Genomic DNA, 21133 nt, shown 5'->3' with positions numbered 1-21133 from the left:
CTCACATTTGCAACCAGATGATTATAGGGAGCCAAAAAGCAGGACCTGAGCACAAAAGCATTCTCCCTTCCTGCAGATTCCAGCAACTGGCATTCAGAAGTATACTCCCTCCGACAGTGTCGGCAGAGCATAGCCATTGTGGCTAGAAGCCACTGATAGCCTTATCCTCCATGGATTTGTCTAATCCTTTTAAAGCCTTCTAAGTTGGTGGCCATCACTGCCTCATGTGGGAGTGAATAGCATAGTTTAACTATGTGCTGCATGATGAAGTACTTCTCTTTTGTCTTTCCTGATCCTGATTCTTCCATCATTCAGCTTCATTGGATGTCCACACATTCTACTGTTATTATAGGGGGGGGGACTTCTCTCTATCCACTTTTCGAGGTTCAAGGGGCAGAGATCTCCTGCTCCCAAACAGGGGCATTTCATTCATCACATGCTATCCCCCAAATCCAGACCAAGTTGACTCTTCACAGCAAGAGCCTGCAACCCTAGAAACATACAGATACAACTTTTTAAGTGCATTCATTTCCATCTCTTGCTTAGTCACAATTAAAAAAAACAGGAGAGCACCAAAATGCATCAAAAGCTATCATCTACTCTTTAAAAAAGGAAGAATCACACTTCCAGGCAGGTAATACAAATTGGATACCAGCACCCCAAGACCCTAGCCTGTTTTTTTTTTCTAGACTGATTTCCTTTTACTTTTTCAATGACTAATCGTTTGTTTATTTTTAATATTCAGGAGCAGATGTATAGGTTTCATAGCCTGACCTATTAATTGGTCTTGTGAAATGAGAATGATCACTGCTTCTGTGGCATTAACAGAGCTCCAGTCTGGAGACACTGGCCTTCAAGAGGCAGCTGGAGAGCCACCTGTCGGGGATGCTTTAACTTGGATTCCCAGATTGAGCAGGGGGCTGGACTCGATGGCCTTACAGGCCCCTTCCAACTCTATGATCCTGTGATTTTATGAATAGAAACCTTGCTGGAAATAAGGTAAGATGGTGAGCTCAGCTACACTGCTTGAGAGGCAGTGTGCTGTGGTTGGTCACAGTGCTAAACTAAGACCTAGAAGTAATAGTCCAATTAGGTAACATTTAGGGCTGGCCCAAATATTTTGACCCAGACAAATTCTGGACATTTCAGAGAGATGGGGGGGTGTTGCGGTCCCTCTAGGAGTATAGGAAGTGGCAGCCAGACACTCCCATAGGGGAGGAATTAGCTAGCTGAGGTGTTTGTGGACTTTCCCACTCCAATTTTCTACTTTAAAAAAATTAAAAAGGTAAAAGCCACTCCAAGAAGTTAGGAAGGGTGACGCCCACCGAGTGCTTTCAAAATGAGGTTGGGAATGTCCCTGGAAATGACGCCGAGTGATGATGTAGCCTCATTTTCTGGAACATTGTGTGGAAAACAAATGATGGTTGTTCCAACACAATAAATAGCAGAAAATTTACTGAAAGTTAGATAAGGCCACACGGCTTCTTTTATTTTATATATTTAAAATATTTCTATCCCGCCCTTCTACCCTATAATAGGGCACTCAGGGCAGCTTACAAAAATAAAATCAAACATGTACATAATAAAATTGTAAACAGTAAAATCACAAAAACATTAAAATAAATTAAAATACATAAAATACAGCGTGCAAATGCTGACCCAACATGGTGTGTTAAACGAAGGCTGGAAAGTGGTAGTGCAGTTTAGATAACCAGAATAAACACAATCTTAAATTGTCTTATGAGGGGCAGGGAGGGCTCTTTAGATGGTAATGTGTATTGCTTCATAACATAATTAGCCAGGAGGGGAGTCTCCTTCTGTATCTACTGAATTAGACCCTGGATTTTGGAAGAAGGGGAGATGTCCTTTTTGAGTCAGACCATTAACCCATCTAGCTCAGTACTGACTGTTCCAGTGTTCTCCAATCTTGGGTCCCCAGATGTTGTCGGACTACAACTCCCATCATCCCCAGTCAGCTTGGCCAAAGGCTAGGGATGATGGGAGCTGTAATCCCTACTGGGCTCCTACTGGGAAGAAGGGCGGAATATAAACAAATAAACAAATCCAATGACATCTGGGGACCCAAGCTTGAAGGACAGTGGACTACCCTAACTGGCAGTGGCACTCCAATGCTTCAGTCAGGATTTTCCCCACCCTTACCTAAGGGATTGAACCTGGAACCTTCTGCATGCCTGACAGCTGCTCTGCTGCTGAGCTACGGCCCTTCCTATGTATAGGGACACAGGAAGCTGCCTTATACCGAGTCAGGCCATTGGTCCATCAAGCTCAGTACTGTCAACACTGTCTGGCAGCAGCTGTCCAGGATTTCAGGCAGTGGTCTTACCTGAAGATGCCGGAGATTGAACCTGGGGCATTGTGCACACAAAGCAGATGCTCTACCTCTCGGCTACACCCCTTCCCAAAGTCCTGCCTTCACACGGCGTCACTGCAGGCAAGATCTGAATTCAAGTCCCCATGCAGCTCCCTGCATGATCTCGGGCCAGTCACAATCTTTCAGCTTAACCTACCTTGCAGTGTGATCTCCTTGTGCACATAAACTGGGCAGGGGGAGAACCAGCGGAGGCTAGTCCATTAGGGCAGACGGGCACTTCCCCACTAAACTCGGTCTGCCTTCAACCAACCCACCCACCCACATCCCTGCTTTTTTACTTCCAGTCCGGGGGGGCATTGCCTGACAACTTCTTCCTAAGTCTCAGTGTTGCCCATGAAGAACTCAGCAGGGAGGAGAACGGGGGCAAAACTGCAATTGGTTGGCTCTGCCTGCCCTTGACTCTGGCTCTGCCTACCATTGGCCTCCCTGCCTTCTGTCACATCAGTCCCAATGGGCATCAGCCACCACCGGGGAGAACCACATCCACTAGCTCTAGCACCTTGGAGGAAAGGCAAGATATAGATGCAATTATTATCATTTTTTTAAAGTGTTGGTTTTATGCTTAAAGTGCACAAGTCTGACACTCTTTGAAAGGGTTTAGGAAAGGGGAAGTGAACTTGTGTCAATTCATCTCACCCTCAGTCACTCGTTCACCAGGTAGTTACCAACAAGACAACACCACACCTGTTTTCCTATTGGTAGCAAAGGGATAATGTGTGGCCTCCCTCCCTGGGCTGTTGTAACCATTTCCAAGATACTGCTATGAATAGTCAGGAGGAGAGCGATGTAAATGCTCAAATGTTATTCCGTCTATACAAATGCTCAGGTGTCACCATCAAGATGAAAAGTTTTCTTAAGCTACTTTCAGTGGGTTTAGTTTTTCTTTCCATTCAAAATATGAAGTGGATCGTACTTCTGTAGGCTGTTCAGTACTTAAATCTGGAATGAAAAATATCTGCAACTCCCCCCACTTCACCCAATTCACAATCACTAGCACTTATTACAGTTCCTGCTTCAATCATTAGGATACATATTGTTTGTCACTAAGTATACAGACAGTAAATATGAAAATGTGTTTGACCTAAATTAAGAGCCAATTCATCTTTATTCATCCATCTCATGAATGCATCTGTAATAAACTTTACCATTGCCTGCTCTGAATTCCTTCCAACTCTGAATTTCCTCCCTGATCATGGCTATATTTTAAATATATCACAGTTTTGTTTTGCTTTGTTTTGTTGAGAAGGACGGATGGCTGCCCCGTCCAATTATATGAATTAGAAAAGGGAGGATTCTGCCCCATTATGAACAAGTGAAAGTTCTGCCACATTATAATTAAGTGAAAGTTTTGTTACAGGTGGATACGGAGACAAAAAGCTTCCTTGTCCAAATGTTGTCTAAAACACTAAAATAAATCCCAGCAAAGAAGAATACTGATTTTACTGTTGTTGTTGTTATAAAACAGCTGACCATGGAGAATTGCTTCCAAAACCCCAGATGGATCTTATCTGGGATGAAGTGTGTCACCTCCAGGTGGAACATCTACATGTAAATTTCAACCTGTCATTCCAAATTATGCCATTTCCCCTCCATCTTTTGCAGACTTTTTAGGGATCCTGTATAAACTTATTCTACTAATTTGGTTGTGTGTGTGTGTTTTAAAAAAGCAAGATTGCACTCTCTGGCATCTCTGGTCTAATTACAAGCAAGAACGATTAATCAGGACAGACACGTAGGTCCATTCCTGCTACTTCAGGGGTTTTTTTTAGGAGCACAAGCATCGATGTCAAACTCAAAGCACAGAAATAGCAGTGCACTAATGAAGCTACCTTCACTTTCTTAATCACGTATGCAGCCACGTCCAAGAGAAAATGATACAGAATCCATATAGATCTCAGTCTGTACTATTCCGGACAATAAGGGCTGGGTTTTTTTTTTTTTCTTATATGGGTTTATTTCTAAGAACAGCCGTACTTGCACAGATACCAAAAAGCTCTCCCTCGCACAGACACATCTATAAAGCACTCTCTGAGCACTAACCAAAAAACCCCATCTGTAATTGCTATTGAAAAATAGCCCACTTAAGCAACACCAGTACAGAGAGATACAGGAGCCCATCAAACAGACCCTACCTTGCATCCAAACATCAACGACAAAGTGTTGTTGGTGCAGGCAACTTTGCAGTGGCAAATCATTGGTGTAACACTGTTGGAATAGTTAACAATACGGCACATTCCTTGAGGGCTGCAGTGGAAGCAGACAGCCAGAGGAACAAAAACAAGCAGCTAACCCTGCACATGGAAGAGCAACATATTCAGCTCAACAGATTTTCTTCCTCTCCCTCTCTCTCTCTCGCTGGTCAGAAGGCGTCCTAGTCTCTTCACCACCTGTGCCTCCAATTCAACCATCTCCTTCCTCGTAGATGAATCAACGCTGCAGCATCAGTCATGAAGTGTTAGGGTTTCCCCCTGCCACTGGGGGAATTAATACAAAAAAAGTCTCCCCCCCTTCACATTGAACAAAAAATGGAAATGAAGGTGGAGTAGCAGGTGCGAGCGCATTAGCATGTAAAAGGATGCTAACGCCTACTCGTAATAATCACATAAGATTGTCATGCTAGCTCAAGTGGGCTGAAAATTATGCTATCGGAAGAAAAATACTGCAGCTCCCGATTTGGTAAAAAGCCAGTGGCTTGCTGCAATACATAGTCACTTGCTATGAAGCTTGCTTCGGAAGCCTTCAGCACGTTACCAAAACAGATTCTTTAAAAAAAATTGTCCCAGGTTTCCTAGCACCGATACCAAAAAAAAAAAGGAAGAAAGAAAGGGGAAAAAAAGAGAAGATCAGCCTGGTGGAACTCTGAAAAAGCAACAGCCTCCTTTTGGTCTGAATGATGAGTCTCTGCTCGAAACAAACCAATACTGAATTTGCAAGGAGGGTAAGAAGAGGTACAGACAGTTGCAAGTAAAATTCAGAGAATCTTTACCACATACTTGGGGGCGGGGAAGAGAGATTCTCAAGGCACCAATTTATAAATAAATGAGCTGGTAGTCTGCAAGAGAATATGCCAAGTTACCCCAGAAGGTTACCAGTCAGAAGGTTGGACACAGCTCTGTTAATTATGTCTCAGGCGCAATAAGTAATTGAGCCATTGTAGCTCATCAGTTACAGCATGTTGTTGTCATTTATGAATGGGTATAGACTGATCTTTTACCCCCACATGCTGCTCATTTGCAGGAAAGTATGCCGATTAGCAAGGGGCATTGCACTTAAAGATGCTTCCAGACTGTCACTATTTTCAGGTGGGCTTCCATCACATTCCGGCAAATTCAAGTTGATTTGGCACTCTCATGTTACAAACCTGCCTCCTCTCCACACCCCCAAATCAGAGTTTTTGCTATAAGGAAAATGACAGGAAAATAGAGTGGAAACAATTGCTTGATGGAAATGGAAATGGACTGCCTTCAAGTCGATTCCAGCTTATGGCGACCCTATGAATAGGATTTTCATAGTAAGCAGTATTCAGAGGGGGTTTACCATTGCCTTCCTCTGAGGCTGAGAGGCAGTGAGTGGCCCCCAGTGAGCTCCATGGCTGGGTGGGGATTCAAACCCTGGTCTCCCAGGTCTTATTCCAACACCTTAACCACTACACCACACTGGCTCTCATGCAACGTCACAAAATCTCCCCACAAACAAATCTGACTGAATGCTCAATAAAAAGCTGATGTTGTCTAAGCTCCCTGCAAACCTTGTGCAAATAAATTAGAATGAAAGATCTATCACACATCGACTGAAAGCGACCTAAGAGAGTGAGCGGTGCCACAAATTCACCTCTTCCATGAACTCATTAGGCATTCCTATGTACAAGTCATTTATCTGCCAGCCTCAGTCCTCCTCCACTTGTGATATGGACTCCTTCGCAGGATGATTACAGGGAGTTCGACAAAGATCATGCGAAGGAACAGATCTGGGGGGGAAAACCCTATGTGAACATTAGGGCTGAAATTCTATGCCTGCCTATCTGGGAATGAGTCTCACTGAGCTCAGTGGAGGTTATGACTGAGTAGATACGTATAGGGTCACACCTTATGTATTATCATTATCATGATAATGCTCCAGTTAAACTGCTGGTGGGGACAGACTACCACCAGCACATTACACCAGTGCTTAAAAGCTTGCACTAACTGGCCATATGCAGGGGTGGAGTGATCCAGGGTCTCAGGTGGTCTTAGACCCCTCACTTTTTTGAGAGCAGGGTCTCAGCTGGGTTCCTATTTCTCCAGCATCCTACAAGCCAACCAGCATGAAAGGGGAGTGTGTTAGTCACTGAGAAGAGTCTTCTAACACGCTTCCTTGTCCTTTCCTGTTGATTGGAGCTGATCAGAGTGAAAGGAGGTGAGTCAGCTAATGAGAAGACTGCTTTCAGTAGCTTACACTACCCCCCTCCTTTCATGCTGATTGGCTCCTAGAGATGTCTGTTGTTGTGGGCGGAGGCATTAACAAGGATCTCATTCTCATCCCAGCAACAAAAAAGGTGGCTCTATCATGATGGGACCCTGCGCTGCTGCATTTGCCACTACAATACTGGCCATATGTTACCAGGCCAAGTTCAAGATTCTTGTATGAATTTGCAAGGCCCTTTACAACATGGGTCTAGGATACTTTAAGGACCACCTGGCTCCTTATATCCCTGCTTGTTCATCACTGAGATCTTTGGAGGAGTCTCTGTTAGAGGCCCTCCATGGCTCAGACACACAGCTGGTATTGACCAGAAGGCGTGCGTTCAGCATTAGGGGCCCAATTCTATGCAACTGCCTCCCAGTGGAGAGTTGACAGACCCCCTCCCCGCCCCACTGAACTTCAGGCACATGACAAAGACCTTTCTTTTTCAGCAGGCATTTAAAGAAAGTTGTTATGATTAATTTTAATTGATTTTACCCATTGTATGTTTTTTTTGCAATTGTTATGTATGCTGCTTAGATTCTTTGGTAATAGGGTTGCCAGGTTCAATCCCTGAGACTGATCCTGTATCTTTAGGAGAAGAGAAAGTCAGCCAAGTGCAGGTATTCTTGCAACCCTATAATGAGAAAAACCACAAAGTGGAATTCTCCCCCCCCCCCCCCGCACAGCTTTTAAAGATACAGAAGACCTCTTGGAGGCCGGGCCTGGCAACCAAGAGGTCATCTGCATCTTTAAATGTTGTGCAGGGGGGAGAATTACACTTTGTGGTTTTTCCCATTACCAGAGCTTGGAAGTAACTAGTTACAAGTAACGAATTACTTGTAACGAATTACTTTTTTGAGTAACAAGTGGGTAATTCCTTTACATTCCGATTGTAATAGAACTAGGAGTAATTTTACTACTTTTGTGGAGTAATTGTAACATTTCCAGAATTACTTTTGGGCATTACTTTGGGGGGGAGCAGGGGAAGTCTTCTGCTCCTCTGATTTGTGGATGAAAATCATGTGCCTCAAACTGGGCTTCTGTGCAGTGTCACTCTTTCCTCATGCTATGTGGATGGGGAGGAGGAGGAGAGTGAGACGGGGTGGAGTGGAGAAAACAATTATTTTAAAAAATGGATAGTGGTGGTGAAGAATGGAGTGGAGGGAAAAAGGATCAGGAGGTCAAGAACAAGGATAAAGGAGGAGAAGGAGGCAGCAGCAGAATGGAGATAAAGAACTGTGGAGGTGAAATATGACAACGTGTGTGTGTGTGTGTGTGTGTGTGAGAGAGAGAGAGAGAGAGAGAGAGAGAGAGAGAGAGAGAGAGAGAGAGAGAGAATACTGTATTTGCACTTGGCACACAAAGTGGCCTCCATCACCTTTTCTGGCTACTGTGCTGCATTTGGAGTATTTTAACTTTTTTGCATCTCAGGGGAAAATGTTTGCTTGAGTGAGTGTCCCTTAGTTGGTGGCAGAGCAGAGTCTGGGAGGTGGTTAAGTGAGAGAGATTATGCTTGCTGGCTGGGGGGGGGGGGGTTGCACTTGGTTTGGCATGCAAAGATCTGAGTAGTGGCCTCAGCCTCCCTCCCCACCACCCTTACCAGCGGAGAGACCACCATTGCTATCTTATGAATAAAAAGAATTATTCTACTACCTCTGTATGTGTGTGTTTATTTTTAATGTTGTTTTAGGCTACTTAGATGTGCAGCAGCCAAGGCCAGCACCTTGTAGGTGTTTTTTTTAAGTAACTGAAATGTAATTGTAGTGATTACTTTGGAGGAAAAGTAAAGTAATCAGTTACTTTCAGAGCAATTGTAATTGTAACTGTAATTACTGCTTTTTTTGGCCATGTAACTGTAACTGTAATTTATTACTTTTTAAAAGTAATCTTCCAAGCTCTGCCCATTACAGGGTTGCAAGAACACCTGCACTTGGCTGACTTTCTCCTCTCCTAAAGATACAGGATCAGTCTCAGGGATTGAACCTGGCAACCCTAATATAAATACCCTAAGCAAGCAAACAAATTAACAAATCATCAGCTAGCCACAAGGAAGCAAATCAATAAATGCCAGACCCACCCATCATGTATTAGGTGGTTGTTCTACAAGTTATTTCTTTTAAAGGTCTCCAGAGGGTTAGTTGTGTAACTTGTTGCAAAACCAGCAGAGGTTTGTGGCAACTTAAACAGACCATTTTTGCCATTTAAAGGTGTCTGTTTTATAGCTTGCTAAAGGCAGAGTCCCTATTTTAACATTTCTTCTGGTTAATCATTGTAATTTACCCCTCTATTAGGAGATATCAATGGGGAAAGGGTTTCTAAAGAAGAAGAGGCTTTTAAGTGAGAGCACCATTTGATATAGGAATGACTGAAAGCAGACATTACAACATCTGTTAAAGTGCATGAAACAATATCATGCTTAAGCTGTTGCAATCTGGTGGTGATAATGATGATGATGTATTGACTGCCCATCACTCTAACGTCCCAGGGTGGGGCACAACCATTTAAAATACAACATTAAAAACATTTTAAAACAAATTACAATCACAGTAATAGGGTGGGTGCTAAAATGCACACATTTCAAGAGCCAAAGGCCAGGGCCAAGGGGGGGGGGTCTTCAGCAGCATACAACAGAAGCTATTATTATTATTATTATTATTATTATTATTATTATTATTATTATTATTATTATTATTATTATTATTATTATATCCTGCCCTTCCTCCCCATAGGAGTCCAGGGCAGCAAACAAAAACACTAAAAACACTATAAAATATAAAAACAGACATTAAAATATATTAAAACAAAACATCTTTAAAAACATATTAAGACAAAATGGGAATGGACTGCTTTCAAATCGATCCCGACTTATGGCGACCCTACGAATAGGGTTTTCATGGTAAGCGGTATTCAGAGGGGGTTTACCATTGCCTTCCTCTGAGGCTGAGAGGCAGTGACTGGTCCAAGGTCACTCAGTGAGCTTCATGGCCGTATGGGGATTTGAACCCTGGTCTCCCAGGTCATAGTCCAAAACTCTAACCATTACACCATACATCTTTAAAAACATATTTTTAAAAGTTTTAAAAACCTCTTAAATAGCAATTCCAAGAGTGCAGACTGGGATAAGGTCTCAAATTAAGAGGCTTGTTGAAAAAGGAAGGTCTTCAGTAGGCACTTAAAAGATAACAGAGATGGTGCCTGCCTAATATTTAAGGGAAGAGAATTCCAAAGTGTAGGTGCCACCACACTAACGGTCTACTTCCTGTTGTGCGGAACAGACCTCCTGATAAGATGGTATCTGCAGGAGGCCCTCGCCTGCACAACGCAGTGATCGGCTGGGTATATACGCTCATCTTTCAGGTATCCTGGTCCCAAGCTGTATAGGGCTTTGTACATCAAAACCAGAATCTTGAACTTAGCCCAGTAGCTAATTGCCAGTGCAATTCTTTCAGCAACAGGGTGACATTTTGGCAATACTCTGCCCCAGTGAGCAGTCATGCCGCTGCATTTTGCACCAGCTGCAGCTTCCAGACCAACCTCAAGAGCAGCCCCACATATAGTGCATTACAGTAATCCAACCTGGAGGTTACCAGTACATGGACAACAATGGTCAGCTACCTGGTCCAGAAACGGCCGCAGCTGTCTTACCAGCCAAAGCTGGTAAAAGCGATACAATGAAGGTGCCAGGTGCACCTCTGTGGGGAGGGAATTCCACAACCTCAGAGCTGCCACAGAGAATGTCCCCTTCCAGGTTACCACCCCTGAATTTCTGAGGGTGGTGGAACTACCAAGAGGGCCCGCTTTGCTGATCTTCACACTTGAGAGGGTCTGCAGGGAAGAAGGCTGTCTTTCAGATATTTGGGACCTAAGTCATTCAGGGCTTTCAACAGTAATGTGAGCCCCTTGAATTCAGCCTAGGAATGAACTGGCAACCAGTGCAGCTATTTTAAAACAGGGGTTACATGAGTTCCAAAGGAAACCCAAGCCAGTAATCTGGCTGCTGCATTTTGGACCAGTTGAAATTTCTGCGTCATCTTCAAGGGCAGCCCCACATAGAGCACATTGCAATAATCAAGTCTGGAATTTACCAGAGCATGGAGGGCACCATTTGTAAGTGCAATAGCCATTATTTTATTTTATTTTAAGGCTGCTAATGGAGGTCGCTGATTCATAGGGTCGCCATAAGTCGTAATCGACTTGAAGGCATATAACGACAACAAGTCCCACTGAACCCAATGGAGCTTACTTCAGAGCAGACATGTACTGGAATGCAGCCTAAGTTCGTAATTAAAGTCTACAATCCTATGTTCAGTTATCTGGGAGTAATACTACTAAGTATTACTGGGAGTAATAGTCTACTAAGTAGTGAGCCCCACTAGGGTTATTTTCAAGGAACTATACACAGGAGATCTTTAAAAATATTTTATATATATCTAAAATTAGACGATTTTGAAATAGGTTTTAATTGTTTTACTGCCCTGGGGTCCTTTGGGAGGAAGGGCAGGATATCAATCTAATAAATGAATAGTAAATATTTTCAAAGGCCAATACACCTACTACTGCTCTAGAAGGCAAATGAAAGTAATTCCTTTCTGACTGTAAAGTGCTTCCCACCGCTGCCCTATATGCAAAAACCACTGCTCATTTATTTTCAGATAGCTAAGAAGGGGAAAATCTTTGTCCCAAGCCGTAAAGCCAGGAGAAAAGAGGAAAAACAAAACAAAGCAAAAAAAAAACCCCAACTATTTATTTATTAAATAAAACCTTGCCCCTTTCAATAATTCTGAAACTACGCATAAAGAGGAGACACAGGTGGGGGAAGTGAGAGGAAATGAACAAGAAGAAATGAACTCTGATGCAATGGAAGGATCTAGCCAGCTTCAGAAGGTGTTGGAGGCCACATAAAATGAGGCTTCGGTCTAGGGTTGCCAGCCCCAGCCTCCAAGAGGTCTTATGTATCTTTAAAAGTTGTGCAGGGGGAAGGGAAAATTCCACCTTGTGGTTTTTCCCATTACAGTGTTGCAAGACCACCTGCACTTGGCTGACTTTCTCTTCTCCTAAAGATACAGGATCATTCTCAGGCCATGAACCTGGCAACCCTAACCACCACCCAGAAAGCCTGCTTTTGTGTTGCCACCAAGTGACAATCTGCTGATCGTGGAATCCGAATGACCAGCAGAGTCACCTTGGAAGATCTGAAGGACTGTCTTGGTCTGTACTGGGGAAAGTGTCCCTGGTCCCAAATTGTTATGGGGCTTTAAATGTCACCAACAAAACCTTGAATCTGACCTTGAATCAGAAACAGGATATTAGACTAAAAAGCCTGAACTATGGCCCTAAACAACACAGCAAGGTTATTCTCAGAAGATGCACCTCCAGAATCGAAGTCATGAAAAAAGCGCTTACACCTTTATACCACGTAAAATACTAAGGTTGTATACACACTATACATTTAAACCACATTATTTCTCTCAAAGAATTCTGGGAACTGTAATTTTCAAGGGTGCTGAGAAATGTAGATCTTTGAGGGGTAAACAACAGTTCCCAGGATTTTTGGAGGAAATAATGTGCGTTAGATGTATTTTAAATGCATGATGTGTATACAGCCCGAGTCTCCACAGAGAAAATAGTTCCCTTTATAATATGGAGGACAGGACACTTTGTAGGATCTTGGATACAGACGACACTAAAAAAGAAAGGAAAAGAAGTTTCTTGTGCGTGTGGCCAGTTTCTAATATGTCCAGCAGATGGCACTCAGAATCTTTTATTGGCTCCATTTCACCATTAACTTAAGACAAAAGGTTGTGAGAACATAGCCCTGTTCCTTTTTGGAAATCCAATTTTACAATCCCTGAAACAGGATGCCAACCAACAGGTGCTGCTCCTCTCCCATTGTAGTTGATAGGGGATCTGCACCTGTGGAACTTCTGCCTTTTACAGAAGGGAGCCCCATCCCTTCTAAAGTGGAAATGTTACTGACTGGGGGTAGTGCTGTTTCTGTTTCACTGGTTTTCCCTCACTTCCTCCCCTGACCCCCATGCGGCTCATACATTAAGGCTGCAATCTAATCTATGTCTACTCAGAAGTAAGCTCCATTGGGTTCAATAGGACTTACTCCCAGGTAAGTGTGTATTGGATTGCAGCCTTATTTCAGTGTTTATACCTCACCCTCCCTTGTAGAGAAGCCCAAGGCAGCTAACAACATATTTTTAAAAAAATCAGTGAAAAAATCAACAAGGAAAAAAAAATCTAAAACAGTGTAAAAGAGCAAAAGCAAAACAAAACCCAGCAGGGCCTGTAAAAATCCATGCCAATTAGCAGAATTACAAAAACATTTTTTTGTTGCCTCCCTGGGCTCCTGCTTAGAGGAAGGGTAGAATATAAATCAAATAAGAAATAATAAATAAAAAACACAGAAAGCAGAAGGCAAAACACAGAATAGAGACCCTATTTCAACTTAACCCAAAGCCTACGTGAAGAGCCAAGGTTTAACCTGGTGCATGAAGCCATATAATGTCTGTGCTTGACGTAGGGTTGCCAGGCTCAGGGCCTGAGAATGATTCTGTATCTTTAAGAGAAGAGAAAATTCAGCAGGTTTTCTTGCAACACTAATGGGAAAAACCACAAGGTGAAATTCTCCCTTCCCCTCTATTCAGCACTGGTTAGGCCTCATCTTGAATACTGCGTCTCCACACTTCAAGAAGGATGCAGACAAACTGGAACAGGTTCAGAGGAGGGCAACAAGGATGATCAGGGGACTGGAAACAAAGCCCAATGAGGAGAGACTGAAAGAACTGGGCATGTTCTTTCAGGCAAAAAGTCTTCCTTCAGAAAATGGAAGTCTTGCCCGAATGAAGAAAATAAAAAAGAACACAAACTCTGGCAAAAGAAATGCAAGAAGACAATAAGGGATGCTAAAAAAGAATTTGAGGAGCACATTGCTAAGAACATAAAAACCAACAACAACAAGTTCTATAAATACATTCAAAGCAGGAGACCATCTAGGGAGGCGAATGGACCCTTGGATGATAAGGGAGTCAAAGGTGTACTAAAGAACGATAAGGAGATTGCAGAGAAGCTAAATGAATTCTTTGCATCTGTCTTCACAGTGGAAGATATAGGGCAGATCCCTGAACCTGAACTAACATTTGCAGGAAGGGATTCTGAGGAACTGAGACAAATAGTGGTAACGAGAGAGGAAGTTCTAGGCTTAATGGACAATATAAAAACTGACAAATCACCGGGCCCAGATGGCATCCACCCGAGAGTTCTCAAAGAACTCAAATGTGAAATTGCTGATCTGCTAACTAAAATATGTAACTTGTCCCTCGGGTCCTCCTCCGTGCCTGAGGACTGGAAAGTGGCAAATGTAACGCCAATCTTCAAAAAGGGATCCAAAGGGGATCCTGTTGGCAGTTAAAGAACTAAGTAAGAGTTAAATTTCCATAAGAGAGCGACAAGGCCAAGAAGCGCAGAGTCCGTGCAGATCTCAAGGACAAGTATCCAAGGCAACCAGCTGGCCTTATCTATAAGACTTGGCAGATCTGGCCAGTCGGTGTGGGGGTCAAGGAGTTTGGTAGAGAGAGAGCGCTTGTAATGTATTCTATACCTCTATTGTCAGTAAAGTGACTCTTAAAAACCTATGACTTGTCTGGCTGAGTGCTTTCAACTGGGATCTAGCCTGTCACGATTCTGTTCTGCATCTTGGGCATCTGCTTGTGCCCGATCCAACATCCAACAGATCCCGGAAATTACAGGCTAGTTAGCTTAACTTCTGTCCCTGGAAAACCGGTAGAAAGTATTATTAAAGCTAGATTAACTAAGCACATAGAAGAACAAGCCTTGCTGAAGCAGAGCCAGCATGGCTTCTGCAAGGGAAAGTCCTGTCTCAGTAACCTATTAGAATTCTTTGAGAGTGTCAACAAGCATATAGATAGAGGTGATCCAGTGGACATAGTGTACTTAGACTTTCAAAAAGCGTTTGACAAGGTACCTCACCAAAGGCTTCTGAGGAAGCTTAGCAGTCATGGAATAAGAGGAGAGGTCCTCTTGTGGATAAGGAATTGGTTAAGAAGCAGAAAGCAGAGAGTAGGAATAAACGGACAGTTCTCCCAATGGAGGGCTGTAGAAAGTGGAGTCCCTCAAGGATCGGTATTGGGACCTGTACTTTTCAACTTGCTCATTAATGACCTAGAATTAGGAGTGAGCAGTGAAGTGGCCAAGTTTGCTGACGACACTAAATTGTTCAGGGTTGTTAAAACAAAAAGGGATTGCGAAGAGCTCCAAAAAGATCTCTCTAAACTGAGTGAATGGGCGGAAAAATGGCAAATGCAATTCAATATAAACAAGTGTAAAATTATGCATATTGGAGCAAAAAATCTGAATTTCACATATACGCTCATGGGGTCTGAACTGGCGGTGACCGACCAGGAGAGAGACCTCGGGGTTGTAGTGGACAGCACGATGAAAATGTCGACCCAGTGTGCGGCAGCTGTGAAAAAGGCAAATTCCATGCTAGCGATAATTAGGAAAGGTATTGAAAATAAAACAGCCGATATCATAATGCCGTTGTATAAATCTATGGTGCGGCCGCATTTGGAATACTGTGTACAGTTCTGGTCGCCTCATCTCAAAAAGGATATTCTAGAGTTGGAAAAGGTTCAGAAGAGGGCAACCAGAATGATCAAGGGGATGGAGCGACTCCCTTACGAGGAAAGGTTGCAGCATTTGGGGCTTTTTAGTTTAGAGAAAAGGCGGGTCAGAGGAGACATGATAGAAGTGTATAAAATTATGCATGGCATTGAGAAAGTGGATAGAGAAAAGTTCTTCTCCCTCTCTCATAATACTAGAACTCGTGGACATTCAAAGAAGCTGAATGTTAGAAGATTCAGGACAGACAAAAGGAAGTACTTCTTTACTCAGCGCATAGTTAAACTATGGAAATTGCTCCCACAAGATGCAGTAATGGCCACCAGCTTGGACGGCTTTAAAAGAAGATTAGACAAATTCATGGAGGACAGGGCTATCAATGGCTACTAGCCGTGATGGCTGTGCTCTGCCACCCTAGTCAGAGGCAGCATGCTTCTGAAAACCAGTTGCCGGAAGCCTCAGGAGGGGAGAGTGTTCTTGCACTCGGGTCCTGCTTGCGGGCTTCCCCCAGGCACCTGGTTGGCCACTGTGAGAACAGGATGCTGGACTAGATGGGCCACTGGCCTGATCCAGCAGGCTCTTCTTATGTTCTTATGTTCTTATGTTTAGCCTGGAGAAGAGAAGACTGAGGGGAGATATGAAAGCACTCTTCAAGTACATGAAACGTTGTCACACAGAGGCGGGCCGGGATCTCTTCTCAATCATCCCAGAGTGCAGGACACAGAATAATGGGCTGAAGTTGCAGGAAGCCAGATTTCGACTGGACAGCAGGAAAAAATTCCTAACTGTCAGAGCCATACGACAATGGAACCAATTACCTAGAGAGGTAGTGGGCTCTCCGACACTGGAGGCATTCAAGAGTCAGTTGGATAGCCATCTGTCAGGAATGCTTTGATTTGGATTCCTGCATTGAGCAGGAGGGTTGGACTTGATGGCCTTATAGGTCCCTTCCAACTCTACTATTTTATGATTCTATGATTCCCCCTGCACAACTTTTAAAGATATAGAATGCCTCTTGGAAGCTGGGCCTGGCAACCAAGAGGACTTTTGTATCTTTAAAAGTTGTGCACGGGGAAGCGAGAATTCCACCTTGTGGTTTTTCCCATTACAGTGTTGTAAGAAAACTTGCACTTGGCTGAATTTTCTCTTCTCTTAAAGATACAGAATCATTCTCAGGCCCTGAGCCTGACAACCCTACCTTGACAGGAGTCCCCAGGGAGAGCATTGCACAGGGTCAGTGCAGCACTGAAGAAGCCGTGCTCCGGGTAAATGCTCACTTTGAACCAGAGCTTGGAAAAGTTACTTTTTTGAACTACAACTCCCATCAGCCCCAGCCAGCATGGCCACTGGATTGGGCTGATGGGCGTTGTAGTTCAAAAAAGTAACTTTTCCAAGCTCTGCTTTGAACTTTACTTGTACGGGACACCTTGAGCTTTCACACCACTGCTGCTATTCCCTCACATGAGAGACCTCTGCTTATGCAACAGGACATTCCTTTCCTCTCCCCAGCCCCATGCAGCCCCCCTGTGCACCCTTAAAATCTGTTCCAGAAGGAAACCTCTGGGGAAGATTTTGTGGGTGTTCGGGGGACGAGAGGAAGGAGATGTCCTATTGCATGAACAGAACTCACAGTACTGGATACAACCATAACTCATTTAGGGCTGAAAACCAGCACTCTGAATTAGCTCAAATGTGAAATTGCTCATCTTCTCACAAAAATATGTATTTAGTCCTTTGATACTGGAGTCTCCAGGATCAAAGTCACCATGCCTCTGAATTATCACTTGCAGGAGAGGACCATTGCCCACATGTCTACCTTGTGGGCTTCCTGGAGTTATCTGGTTGGCCACTGTGGCAAACAGGATGCTGGATTAATAGACCTTTGGTTTGATCTAGCAAGGCTCTTTCTGTGTATTTATGAGCCTGAAAAGAAATAGGTAGCCAATGCAAATCAAATAAGTTTGGCATTATGTATTCCAACTGGAATTCTCCAACCAGTAATTTGGGGTTAGCATTCTGTACCAAACATTTACAGACTTGGGACTGGCAGCCAACAAAAGGGATGCAACCATAAATGGCTGAAGCCAGTTAATGACCATACATTGTTAGGGTCAACAAAACAGCCTCTTGCTTTCCTTTCATCCACATAATCACTCCATATCCAACCTCATCACCCTAGCCACAAAGAGAAGCCTGTATACGTTTAGTCAAGTGGCCACCTCATTTCAAATTAGTTGACAGCCCAGTTGATATGCAACCAGAGAAACCACTTCTGTGAAGGCATTCCACATGTCGTTTCCACATTTGCAATGATGCCAGACGTGCAACCTTCCTGTCTCACATTGTGATGACTCCTGAATCCAGCTGCAATCCAGACACAGAATCAGAGGTCGCAGAGGCACCAGCTAAGGAGCCGGACCTGGTTCAGGTCTCTGAGCCTGCTGCTGGAGATCAAGAGACCAGTGCACCTGAGGCTCTCAGACAGTAACCCCCAGAAGAACCTCTTGTACCCCCAGGGCTTGTAGGGTCAGAGTCAGTACCTCCACAGGTACCTTCCCCTGAGCTGGAGAAAGCAAATGCCTCCCACCACACATCACTAGTCCAGCAGCACAGGGAGCGCACCAAGATGGAAGCCATGGAACTGAGGATGCTTGTATTCTGCCTAGAGTGTTGGTCCTTTAAGTCCTCCGCAAGGGGGTGGAGCCCTGTATGCAAGAGGGCAGTATTCAACTAACATTTTGCTAGCACTAGAGCTGGACTAGTGCAATGGGATTTCCCCCTTTTCTTCCCTCAGTTCCATCCCCAAATGTATTTTGAGTTCCCCCAACTCTCCAGAACAGATTTAGTGGGGTGAGAAGGGAGGACAGGGGGAGATCATTCTGTCACACAAGGAGAAAACCTTGTGCTGATGGAATGATTGCCTTAGTGCCTTGTTGAATACAACCCAGAGGCTTAAAGGCATCAGTCTGTTCCCATCCTTTGTCAGGGCAAGTTGCTTACTCAGAGCTATCCATAGTCTGGCAAGCATCAAATAGCTTTTCCTTGCCTCCAGTCATGCTGCTCTCTCCACAGGATCCAGCATCAGACGAGAACACGTCACCCACACACTACATAGTTGCTCTGTCTGTCCCTCGGACAATCTTGATTCCCCAGGGCAGACACCAAAGAACGCAAGAAGATCCCAGCTGGATCAGGCCCAGGCCCAGGCCCAGGTAGTCTAGCATCCTTTTCTCACAGGGGTCAGTTAGATGCCCATGGAAAGACCAAAAGCATCCCCCCAATTTGTAATTTCCGAGGAACTGGTATTCAACACAGGCATATTGCCTCCGAGAGTGGAGGTAGATTGGTGGCATTTCACATTTTAGATATGCATTTTTTTTCATACTTTGGACACATCATGAGAAGACCTGATTCACTAGAAAAGACAATAATGCTGGGAAAAACAGAAGGGAGTAGAAAAAGAGGAAGACCAAACAAGAGATGGATTGATTCCATAGAGGAAGCCACAGACCTGAACTTATAAGATCTGAACAGGGTGGTTCATGACAGATGCTCTTGGAGGTCACTGATTCATAGGGTCGCCATAAGTCGAAATCACCTTGAAGGCATATAACAATGTATCCAAATGGTGTAGCATGTGAAACATTCTTTGGTCATGGAAGAATTAGAAAACAGAATGTTTAACCTAGGACCCTGCCAGGGCCGGTGCCATGTGCAACCAGGTCGGGCCCTGGCTGAAGGCCTCTGAAGGGCCCCTCCTTAGGGTGGGAAGGTAGTGCTCCCCTTCTGCGATCCACGGCAGCATTGGCTCCCAACTCTGCCACGGATCATGGACAGGGAGCTCCCAGGCACACCCCCCCAGTCAGTGCAGGCTTCATTAAACCCATACTCACACCCCACCTACCTCTCCCATACCTGTGAATGACATGCGTGCTGTGTGCACATGCCTACCATCACCCAAGATGGCAGCGGGGGCTTTCCTAAGGGGCTGATGCTCCCACTGCCATCTTGGTTGATCCGCAGAGCTTGGAAAAGTTACTTTTTTGAACCACAACTCCCATCAGCCTCAGCCAGCATGGCCACTGGATTGGGATGATGGGAGTTGTAGTTCAAAAAAGTAACTTTTCCAAGCTCTGGGGCAGGCATGCATACGCAGGACATCATCCACAGGGACAGGAGAGGTAGGAGGCACAGGAGGGCTTATTAGCCCTATGCTGCCTGTATGGGGGTATGTGCTATGGTGCTGCAGGCTGGGGCAGGCTGGGGCCCACGGGCCCAGTCATTCCTGGCACTGGCCCTGCACCCTGCTTCTGCATCTACTCTTGTGTGTCCCCTTCTCCATTCCTCCTCCATCGCTACTTATCAGGGATACTGCAGTTGTGAGTTTCCTACACTGGCAGGAGGTTGGATATGGTGGCCCTTACGGTCCTTTCCAACTCTTTTGATTCTCTGTTGATTAAGTTATATACTGAAACATAAATTCTCTTTCAAGTCGCCACTGTCTTGCTCATAACACGCACTGGTGTAAATTTAGACCACGAAGTGTAGTTTCCATGACAATCCATTCCATAGTTACGAGCCAGCAGCCACTATCATTAAAAAATGAATCATACTGTTACCTTAAAGGTGGGAGCATTCGGCATTGCTGGTCCACTGATCAGCAGCATGCCACGGGGGCGGTATTCCAAGAGGAGACATTCCTCTAGAATGCCAAAGCGAGGAAAGGGGAGCCTTTGGTCTTCCTGATTTCTGATACTCCCTCAGGTGTCATCCAAGAAACAAAAGTGCCATGTGTCCTTCCTCAAAAATGCATTATTACTTCCCCCCGGAGAGCATACCTTACAGTGAACCCATTCACAAGCTTCATGGAGAAGATTCTATTTTGAGCAAACCCACTCGCAGACAAGCAAAAGCCTCCTTTGCACATTTTGAATCCAAATAGGAGTGGAAGATGGTGGGAAGCCACAGATGTTAATTTGCGTCTTGTCTTTTCAATCTCCTTGGATTCATTCCAGGATAAAGTGACACACTGATTTGTTTCCAAGCCACACTCCACTCCCTACTCAAAATGGTACTTTTAAATACACGCATGAGCGCGCACACACATCTAGCCTAAACTGGTGCTTAGAAGAAAGTATAAAATAAATACCAGTTGCGTTATTCCAGGGCTAACTAACATGGTGCTCTCCCAATGATGTTGCATTCCAGCTCCCATTAGCTTCCACCCACATGGCCAATGATCAGGCATGATGGGAGCTATCGTCCAGCAACATCTGGAGGGCACCACACTGAGCGTCCCTGTATTTGTCATTGGACAAAGGGATAGAATGCTTTCCCTCAACCCATTGACGACTTTAGGTTTTCTGTTTGTTTTCAAAATGGATCAGCATATTCGGCTTAGCTGGAGACAACTGCCTACAGCAAGCAATAAGCAAACAATTGTTCACTCTTTTTGAAAGTAAATGCCTTTTAAAAAAAATAATACAGTGTTTCTCTCCTTTATTTATTTTTTATTTATTATTTCAATTTATATACCGCCCTTAGCAGAATAGCTCTCAGGGCGGTGAGCAAACAAGGTAAAATACAATATATCATGGTAAAAAATCACAAAAACATGTACAAACAAACAACAGAAAGCACAACAAAAACAAA

General features: G+C 44.2%; 1 protein-coding gene across 9 annotated transcripts in view; it reads right to left on the bottom strand.

Annotated features, from left to right (window-relative positions):
* DLG2 (discs large MAGUK scaffold protein 2) overlaps window positions 1–21133 on the bottom strand; it is a 1398326-nt gene that overhangs the window by 787100 nt on the left and 590093 nt on the right. Inside the window, exon 1 of one of the 9 annotated variants that reach the window (XM_061628934.1) lies at window positions 4525–4920. The exons of the other annotated variants lie outside the window; for them this stretch is intronic. Within the exon in view, the coding sequence (XP_061484918.1) occupies window positions 4525–4626 (102 nt within the window). The 5' untranslated portion in view covers window positions 4627–4920. Of the gene's footprint in view, window positions 1–4524; window positions 4921–21133 lie in introns of those variants that run through there. 9 annotated transcript variants of the gene reach the window in all.

Source organism: Rhineura floridana, chromosome 5 (genome assembly GCF_030035675.1).
Source record: "Rhineura floridana isolate rRhiFlo1 chromosome 5, rRhiFlo1.hap2, whole genome shotgun sequence".
Lineage (NCBI taxonomy): Eukaryota > Metazoa > Chordata > Lepidosauria > Squamata > Rhineuridae > Rhineura > Rhineura floridana.
This window is presented reverse-complemented; position numbering and strand designations above follow the sequence as displayed.